This window comes from Panthera tigris, chromosome B4, assembly GCF_018350195.1.
Source record: "Panthera tigris isolate Pti1 chromosome B4, P.tigris_Pti1_mat1.1, whole genome shotgun sequence".
Classification (NCBI taxonomy): Eukaryota; Metazoa; Chordata; class Mammalia; order Carnivora; family Felidae; genus Panthera; species Panthera tigris.
The window spans coordinates 43,375,575-43,385,848 of record NC_056666.1 but is presented as its reverse complement, the minus strand read 5'-3'; the positions used below and the strand labels follow the sequence as shown (position 1 = coordinate 43,385,848).

The window sequence follows — 10,274 nt, the reverse complement described above, 5'->3', positions numbered from 1 at the left end:
CGGAGGCCCCCACCACCTCCAGTGTCTCCTCAAACCACAGGGAAGCGGAATGATTTCCGGATGGCAATGTAGCAAAAGGACGGGAGTTGCATGATTGCTCAGACTTCCGAGGCGGTTTGTCATAATTTTGATATTGATGTGGAATTCTCATTTTAGTTTGCCTTAACTTTACATTCTCATTTTAGCTTGTCTTCGTATTGCTGACACTAAATCCAACCGGCGGGCGGAGATCTGGAATCCTGTGCATTCCCTACGACCAATCTGTATCGTTGTTTTGCTGAAAAAGAGATATGGAGGATGGACTATCGCTGGGGAATTCAGATTTCCAGTCTAAGGGTAAGAAACGCACGCGTGACAGGCTCTAGGTGCTATGTGTGCAGTAAACAAATTTACATTTGGTGGGCACCTGCTATCGATTCTGAGTCCTAACTCTCCTCAGAGAGTTGGTATCTCCCTGCTCATTTCTTCTAGCCGTGGCATACTATTTTCAGCTATCGATCCAAAGTATCTTATAACCAGATCCACACTGTGTGGATAAAAGATAACGAATTTCTCTACTATTTTTAACAGCATCATTAGATAAAATTGACATACATTGAAATGCTTAGAAACAGCTTGCCAATTTCCACCCCCCCTCCAAAAAAAAAAAAAAAAAAAAAATGCCGGCTGAGAATTTTGTTTGGGATTGTGATGAAGCTATACATTCATTTGAGTGAAACTGACAACTTCACAAAGTGAAGTCCTCTGACTCACGAAAACAGTATCTTTCTCCATTTATTCATGTCTGTAATTTATTTCAGCAGTGTTTTGTCGTCTTCAGTGTACAACTTTTGCATGTCTCTTGTCAGATTTATCCATAAGTATTCAATATTTTATGCAGTACTGTAAATGGTATATTTTAATTTTCCATTGATCACTGAGAGTAGATAAATATGGTCAGTTTGCATATACGGATCTTGTTCTTCTACCATTCCAAACTCGAGTTAGTAATGAAAAACTGATTGATTTTTTTAATAGGAGACATTATCACTTTCAACCTTACCAACAAACCACAAGGACCCTCAAAAAGGAATAAAGAGAGACTTTGTATCTGTAAAGTTATCACCATTGTCATGTTCTTTCTGATGATTTTGATAACTACCCTGGCCACAATTTTAGCAGGTGAGTTGCCCACTTCCCAAATACGCTCATGTTAACTCTACTATAAAATATTTCACCGTATGTGTGCTTTAAGGGTAATTCTTGAACATCTTTGTGCATGGAATGGACATATGTTTCTTCTTCTATAAAATGAGGATAATAGCTGTATTTCATACTGTGAGGATAACAGTAATGCATATGAAACTGTCTTCTAAACCAGTGTGACTTACAGTACTTAAAGGGGCTCATGGTAAAATAGTACATCTCCATACTGCATCCTTCATCAAAAAAGTCTCATTATGAAGAAATATAAAAAGAACTGCACAGTATATTTGTAGCATAGTTAACAATGAATGACCAGGTCCTTATCTCCCTGTGGACTGGTAGCAATTTATGGAATATTATCTAGTTGGGGACTACCTTGCCCTAAACCATATACTTTTACATATATATTAGTATTTTTTTTTCTAAACTGCTTCTAGTCAATGACTATGTTGATAAGAATGGAAATTGAGTTTAAGGTGCAAAACATTCGATCTGTGTCTTGTTGTGCAGCTTCCAATGACAGGGTCAGATTACCAAGCTCCAATTATAATTCACAACTATACATATGGTCTACAGAGAATTGGACAAGAAGAAATTGTTACTAACCTAATGACCGTATTTTGTACACAAAATATCAATCACTCTTAGATTCTAAAAGGAAGTTTAGAATGGTATATCGCCCTCTCATGACAGCAAACTGTGTACATATTTTCTGAAAATAACTTGAAACGATTTTAATGAGATGTTTCAAAATATATGCATAAGTATATATGCATTTGGTGGGCATATATAAATGTGTATATGATTTACACATGAATATATGTATTATACATGTATATATGTACATATATGTGTATATATTTCTATACATATGTATATGTATATACACGTATACACATGTATATGATTTACACATGAATATACGTATTATACATGTATATATGTACATATATGTGTGCATATATTTCTATACACATGTATATGTATATGTATACACATGTATACACGTGTATGTGATTTACACATGAATATATGTATTATACATGTATATGTACATATATATGTGTATATATTTCTGTACATGTATAGAAATATATACACATGTGAATACCCTGTATGTATATAAATAGATAATTAGATAAGGAGATGGAGAAAGAAATCATTATATAAACTCGGCATTAGGCTGTGTGTTGACAACAAACAAGACAGATACGATTCCTGCCCTCATGGAACTTACTCAACAAAGCAAAGTCATGAGTCAAATAATAAGAATGATGAGTTCCATGAGGAGGACATAGGTAATGAAGTCCAGGTGAGTAAACAGCTTTGCCAAAAAGACTATGACATCATATTAGGCGAATGGGCTTAAATATTTACAGTAAAAATTTTAGCACCAAACTACTCCTCTTTGAGGCATGGTCTAAAGTTATAATTTATACCTAACTATAAACTAAGGAGACTGTTGCCCAAGTAAAAGCATAAATGATATCTATTGGTCAAGTTAAGGAAATAAACATTATTGATATTTTTACTCAGCTTAAATTACACTGTAATTACAGTCATATAACTTCTCTGGACAAAATAATAAAAATAAGAGGAAGGAGGAGGAGGAGGAGAGAAGTTGGAGGGAGAGGAGGAGAAGGAGAAAGATTTTTGATAAAACAAAATACATATTTGTAAACTGTTTTATGCTTTATAAAATATTTTAATACACAACATTTTACTTGCATTTTCTAGTGACCCAGAGCAGTAGTAAAGTATTAGTGTTCTTATTTTCTTTTGCTATACACAAGGACTTTGAATGTCAGAGATAGCAGCTGTCTAAAAACTGTTGAGTAGACCCAAGTTGCAACCTGAATCCAAGTCCTCTGCATTTTATTCATCATTCTTACAATATCTACAATGCTGTCTCTCTCTTTTTTGTTAATTTTTTTTAATCTTTATTTTTACTTTTGAGAGGGAGAGAGACACAGAGGGCGAGCAGGGGAGGGGGCAGAGAGAGAGAGGGAGACATAGAATCCGAAACAGGCTCCAGGCTCTGAGCTGTCAGCACAGAGCCCAATGCGGGGCTCGAACTCGTGGACCGTGAGATCATGACCTGAGCCGAAGTCAGACGCTTAACTGCCTGAGCCACCCAGAAGCCCCCAATGCTGTCTCTTTCTAAGTGAGCTTATTTCCTATGGTTTATATAAAATAAATACCCACTTATTTGTTAAAGGAGCTGAAATATGTGCAACCTATTCTTAGAAATGTAGGGTTTCTTCCAGGCCGCCTACTGCAGTCAGTACAGGCCATGCTCACAGATGCTCCTAGTTTTCTCTCAGTGGAATTTATTCAGTGGACTTCCTAAGGATCCTCATTTGTGTTCTCTGATTCAAGCCATGTTCAAGAGAACTGGGTCACACAACGCTATAGACAGTTTATAAAGGTTAATATGCTTTATCTTGTAGTGATATTGAACTGTGGGACCAGAATTCCATCTCCCGGTTTTATCTTTGGTTATAAGTCATCCAGCGTCTAGCATCTCAGTGTCCCTATTTATACAGCAGAGGACTGGATTCAATAGTTTTTAGTGCTGCTTGTGATGCTAAAACTCACTGATTTCCTAAAGCTATCAAGCAAAAGTAAAGGTTATTTAACACAACCTAGGATGCTAAATTCCTGTGACCCAGATCAGATGATGCAGTTTGTGCATTGATGTAAAAACGAGCTTTTCTTACTTAATAGATATGAATACTTAGGTTAAAATAGGCAAAGGTCTAATCAGGTCTAGAATAAAAATTGTTCCTTCACTTAGGTATACTTGAGAACAGTTATATAGATTTTTCTTGGATGGGTATGACTGCTATATATTTTGTTGATTTATGCAGCAATCAGACATGACATAATCACCAGGTATAACGATTTACCTATAGAGAGGAATAGAGAGATAGAGATAGATAGATGAGATAGAGAGAGAAGAGGCAAAAATTATATATATATAATAATATATATATAATATATATAATATATAATAATGTATATATGAATACAGCTATAGCTATATATATAATGTCATAGCTATAATGTATTAAATCTGGTAGTCTATTAGAAGCCAAGAGCATGGAAAGTAGAGTATGATCAATTCCAATGGGATGGAGTGGAGGAAATTCATAGAGGAAATTGTGCTGTAACATAATAGATCATTTAAATACAAGTTGGACAGGATGAAATTGTTTTATTGCAAGTTAAGGTGGGGGTATGGCATTGAGGAACACAGAGCAGCGTGAGCAAAGGCCCAGATATTACCTAAAGTAACATGACATGTAAAAGGGACTAGGAGAAGTTTGGTAAACAAGAAAATGGAGACAGAAACAGAGGGCCTACAGAAAAATCAGATGAAATAAAGCTGCAGATGTAAACAGAAATCAAATTCTGATGCACTTTTCATTAAAGTTCAAAGAAAAAGTTAGACTTGAAACATAACTTAAGCATCATAGAAGCATATGCAGAACCGGAACAAGTATCTCCCACTTAGTTATTTTGTGCACTTTATTTTTTTATTATTTTTTAATATACAATTTATTGTCAAGTTAGCTAACATACGGTGTATACAGTGTGCTCTTGACTTTGGGAGTAGATTCCCATGATTCATTGCTTACATACAACACCCAGTGCTCATCCCCACAAGTGCCCTCCTCAATGCCCATCACCCATTTTCCCCTCTCCCCCGCACCTCCCCCCCCATCAGCCCTCAGTTTGTTCTCTGTATTTAAGTCTCTTGAACACTTGTCTTTTCCCCAAATCTATTTTTCTTCTAACAAGAATTTTAATGAATCAACAGGCCATCAATCCAGTCCATACATCATCACCTATCTCTAATTTTGAGACAATCCTTTTAGTGTAAGGTGTAAAACCTTAACCACGTGTATAAGCAACACCTACCTCCTGTTCGATTTTCTGGCCTTGGTTATGGTCCACTCATGCTGACTTTCCTTTCTCAAGTGAAAAGGACCTTTACCCTCGAGGACCTTTACACGCTCACTTCCTCTTTGCTGAGAACGTGCTCTCCTCATCCTTAGTCTAGTGAGCTAGCTCTCTGCATCCTTGAGGTGTCACCTGAAATGTCGACTCCAACCCCCACCCCTGAGCAGGACCAACTCCCCTCAACTCTTGTTCTCTTAGTACCCGTGGCTATCCCTTTTGTATCACTCCTTGAAATTTGTTAATTACTTGTTCACTCTCTATCTGCCCCACTAGGCTCTCAGCACAATGATGGCAGGGACCATGTCTGTAATAAATACACACAGCGATGCTTAACATAGGGTACACTCACAAATATTTTTATTTTATTGACTGGATGAGTGTCCATTAGGCAATTGTATATAGGAGATCTCTGACGAGAGGCCTGGGTTGGGCACATCAATTCAATAATTATCAGTATAAGCATGACAGCGTCATGAGAATGAGTGTGCTCACCTAGGAGGAGTGTGTCACCGGAGAAGAGCAGGGAGTCTTGAATCCGAGCAATGCCAGCATCTACACGAGTGGCGTCTGCCATGGATTTCTTTCAACTTAGCAAGAAAATAAAAACGAGAATGTACGATCTGTCCTCATTTGGAGAAAAACGAAGAATGACTAAGGAAATCCCGAAACTTCAGACTGAAGGGCCAAAAGCTAATCTGGTGAATTTCATATCTAGGGATAAGATAATTGTTTTACATCAAATTCTAATGCGTCTCAGAGCAGAACATTCAGGGCGTGCCTCCGCCTCAGTAGTTAATATATCAGGAAATTGTTTTCAGTTGAAAAACACAAATCTTCCGCTGAACGCGTGTCATGCTTGGATGGCTGGATTGGTTACCTAGGAAAGTGCTTCTATTTCTCCGAAAGTACAAGAACCTGGACAGCAAGCCAGAACTTCTGTGCCTCTCATGCAGCCACTCTTGCTGTCTTCAACACCACAAAAGAACTGGTAAGGCAATTCTTTTAAATTATGATTCTGTTCTTGGGGGTTATAGCTGATACGGAGGATGCACACTGGAAATGGAAATGGTCCAAAAAAGACCCTCTCATCCATCATAGAAGAAACCCCCCCCCCTTTTTTTTTCCACATCAGCTTAATCAAAGAAAGAGCTCAGGTCAGACCACACTCACCTCCCAGGTCAGGTCAGATCAACCCTTAGAGTAAAAATTATTAGACAACATTTAGGACATGACTTTCCCCACCTGACTTTTCTAACTGGGAGTAGAAAGATTTAGAAATAAGTTACATACTAGGCATTTTTCCCTATGCCTAATATAGAGCAGCTTATATATTCCTTCCTAGACTCTAAAAGCAGGGTTAGAGTGGTATATCTCCCACCAGAAAGATCCGACTATTCTTCAAAAAAAATGCAACTGCATAATTAGCTAGCTCTATATTTTTGAGTGAAATACAGCAGCAAAATCCAGGGAAAGTCCAAAACCACTTCCCACGAAGCTCAGACCCATGAAGCCATAATAAAGCCCTCAGTAATGAACTGTTATTGCCTACTTGTTTTACACCAAATTAAAGTTGCTTTTTGTGGAACTATATTCAAAAAATAATAATAAGCAGAAATTCATGGCAAACCAGGTGTCAGAGATACTGGAAAGGATTAATAAAGGAGTCAAGCATAACCAAGAGGGTCTGGTAGGTTCAAGGCATAGAAAAGGGTTAACGGAAAAACTTAAAAGCACACAGTACAAACTTCCCCCAACCAGAAATAATAGAGATAGAGAACAATAGAGGTGGCAAGAGACAAAACAGTTAAGACCTCAAGGAGCACAGGGATGTATTTAACATTTATGGAACCCTTACTCTACCAGGAAAGGACAGAAGAGGGATTGTCCTAAATTTGAACTAATTTTGTAGCTCGTTCTGACAAGGATTTTTGGATAAGTACATTCAGATGGCTGAAAAGTAGAAATGAAGTCATACATTCCATTCTATAGAATAATAAATCAAGAAACTAGAGCAGTGAAAAAACGGGAAGTATCAGATGAATATGGAAACAAAACAAAGGAAATACTTTGAAAAGCACAGTCACTGAAATAATTTTTGCAATAAACAAACAAGAGTTCAACAAAATAATGAGGATATACAAAAGCAATGCTGCTTCTGTACATAGATAGAATTGATCACAGAAAAAGAAAACAGATTTATGCACCTGATTATAAACAGTAGAGATTTTTTTTTTAATTTTAAAAATTTTAATTTTAAAAATTATAAACAATAGAAAATTTTTTAAAAAAATTTTTAATGTTTATTTTTATTTTTGAGACAGAGAGAGACAGAGCATGAACGGGGGAGGGTCAGAGAGAGAGGGAGACACAGAATCTGAAGCAGGCTCCAGGCTCTGAGCGGTCAGCACAGAGCCCGACGCGGGGCTCGAACTCGGACCACGAGATCATGACCTGAGCCGAAGTCGGACACTTAACCGACTGAACCACCCAGGTGCCCCTAAACAGTAGAGATCTAAAAGCATAAAATCTTACAAATAATTTTATGCCAATGAATTTGAAAACTTTGAAGAAATGGATAATTGTCTAAATAATTATTTAAACAGTTGTGTAGACAACCGAAATTTGGATATGTATGGACAGACATATTTTTAAAAAATTGAATTGTAAGCATCAAAGGGTAAAAAGTGTTCAAACAAACTAAAGCGTTCAAATAAATTAAAGACATAGAGAAAGTATCAACCCAACAGAATTCACAAAAAGCTAAAATAAGGGGAAAAAAACTAGTAGTCAACAAACACGACACTGACAAATCCAAATACGACAGCAATCGTGATAAAATGATTTTTAAATGCTTTTAGTTTCTTAAATGAAAAAAAATTATCAGATGGTTTAAAAAAAAAAAAGCAATAAAGTCCGGTAACGTGCTACTTACGGAGACATACTTAAGTGCATACGCATACACACACGTGTGAACACACACATAAAAGTTAGACAGAAAAATGAAAGGAAATATATGCAAAGCAATTACTAACCAAATCCAAACAAAACGTAAAAGCTAGGCTATTGGTAATAATATCAGAAAATATAATGTATCAGAATGAATTACGAAGATATATAAAACCAGAATGAACCAATTGTTCAACATATTTTACTGCTAAGATTGTCCTGTTCCAAAAGGCACCAAACCTAAGATTTACTGGCAAATTTGACCAAGCCATAACAGAACAGATCATGTCTGTCTTCCAACAATTCTTTTAGAAATGAAAAAGAGGGGCACCTGGGTGGCTCAGTTGGTTAAGCATCCGACTCTTAATTTCGGCTCAGGTCATGATCTCATGGTTCATGAGTTTGAGCCCTGCATCGGGCTCTGTGATGGCAATGCGGAGCCTGCTTGGGATTCTCTATCTCCCTCTCTCTCTGCCCCTGCCCTGCTCTCTTTCTCTCTCTCTCTCTCTCTCAAAATAAACAAACACTTCTTAAAAAAGGAAATAGAATAGGAAGAAAGCTACCCAATGCAATTTACTAGGGTAGTTGTTACAGAAGTAACTGAACCCATGAACTAACCTGTGAACCAGATAAGGACACTGCCGCCTTCCAAATATGAAAGTCTGTATTTCTCCAAAAAGTATAACGAGACAAAAGAAAATCCAACCGAACGAAGCATTTGCTATTCATCCTAATATACTTTCTTAAAGGATTTCCTGAAGCGATATTCTGACCACTCTCAATATTGGATTGGACTGAGTCGAGAAGCAGGACAGAGCTGGAAGTGGATAGATGGAACCATATACAGTGGTTGGTAAGTCCTGGGTCTGTAATTTATCCACCGAAAGCTGGGGCTCTAAGCCCTTTACCACCACAGAGAGATCTGAGCTAAAATCCATACACACCATTCTCCTGGAAGTTTCCTTTGTGGTGGAGAGTAAAATGAGCCCAGAGAAAAAGTGGTAATATAAATTATTGTATAGAGTAAAGGGGTGCCTGGGTGGTTCTGTTGCTTGAGCGTCTGACTTTGGCTCAGGTCATGATCTGACCGTTTGTGGGTTCGAGACCCACATCGGGCTTTGAGCTGGCAGTGCGGAGCCTGCTTCAGAGTCCGTCTCCCTCTCTCTCTCTCTGCCTCTACCCTGCTTGTGCTCTCTCGCTCTCTCTCTCTCAAAAATAAATAAACATTAAAAAAACGATTGTACAAAGCATTTAATACTTGTAATATTCCAACAATGTTTCATATCATTTGACTTCCACAACAGCCGTGGGAAATAGGCATATTTATCTCCACTTTACGGGGGCGAGACATCAATGTTCAGAGATGTGAATGCTTCTAGAATTTCACAACGCATATTTAACACGTACTTAGCGGTAAATCCTGCACTTCTTCACCATATAGGTTACAGGTTTTTTTGAGTTTCTGAAGCCGCATTTAAGGCCAACAACGCATATGAGTTCACTTTGCGTTATATTCAAACACTACCGTGTTGGGTAAGAGTAAACGCTCCCAGCAGAGGAAAATTTTTCTGCAGTCACTCCAGTCAGGACTCACTCATCCTGTCGCCTTTGTTTTTTCCCCCTTCTGTGTTTTGTTTTAGGTTTCAAGTCATTGGAATTGGAGAATGTGCCTATCTACACAAAACAGGGATCAGAGGCTCCAGTACCCGCTTGGTTAGAAAATGGATTTGTAGCAAATCAGACATATGCATACCCAGAAGTTAAGACATCATGGATCTAAGATATTTTACGTAAAATAGTGTAAAAGGGATAATTTTTATTCCTCTTGAAGGAAACATATTATATTAATATGAAAGTACATGAGATTCATGTTTAGAAATTTCCATTGGTGTTTTACTCCGCGTCTCTAAATCCATGTTTATAAATCTTCTAGAGTCTTAGGATTCAAGAAATACATGCCCCAACGTCCGTTCCCAAATCTCACAGAATAAAACTTCTGATACGTAATACATTAAATACGAATGAAAAACTTAAATGACATTTTACGGTATTTACTCCTATGGATTCAGATTAATGTCATTTAAAGTGGCTTGTTCTTCTAAGAACTGTAATATTTTTGCCCTGCCTCCTTACTTTTATTATCGATACTAGTTGTTGATGTGCTTTCGGTTTTGCAA

General features: G+C 37.4%; 1 protein-coding gene across 1 annotated transcript; it reads left to right on the top strand.

Moving 5' to 3' along the window:
- The first annotated feature begins 271 nt into the window (after positions 1-271).
- On the top strand, positions 272-9,912 carry LOC122240071 (C-type lectin domain family 2 member A-like). Its single transcript, XM_042990791.1, has 5 exons — positions 272-336; positions 1,018-1,161; positions 5,970-6,139; positions 8,847-8,950; positions 9,738-9,912. The coding sequence occupies exons 1-5, from the start codon at positions 291-293 to the stop codon at positions 9,859-9,861; spliced, it is 588 nt and encodes a 195-aa protein (XP_042846725.1). The 5' UTR covers positions 272-290; the 3' UTR covers positions 9,862-9,912.
- Positions 9,913-10,274: the final 362 nt, after the last annotated feature.

What these genes read in the sequence shown, in the direction of transcription:
- LOC122240071 (XM_042990791.1), top strand. Translation starts at nt 291, where the DNA reads ATGGAGGATGGACTATCGCTGGGGAATTCAGATTTCCAGTCTAAGG. An exon ending in TTCAGATTTCCAGTCTAAGG is followed by an intron (nt 337 to 1,017) that starts GTAAGAAACGCA and finishes TTTTTTTAATAG; the next exon opens with GAGACATTATCACTTTCAAC. An exon ending in CCTGGCCACAATTTTAGCAG is followed by an intron (nt 1,162 to 5,969) that starts GTGAGTTGCCCA and finishes AATTGTTTTCAG; the next exon opens with TTGAAAAACACAAATCTTCC.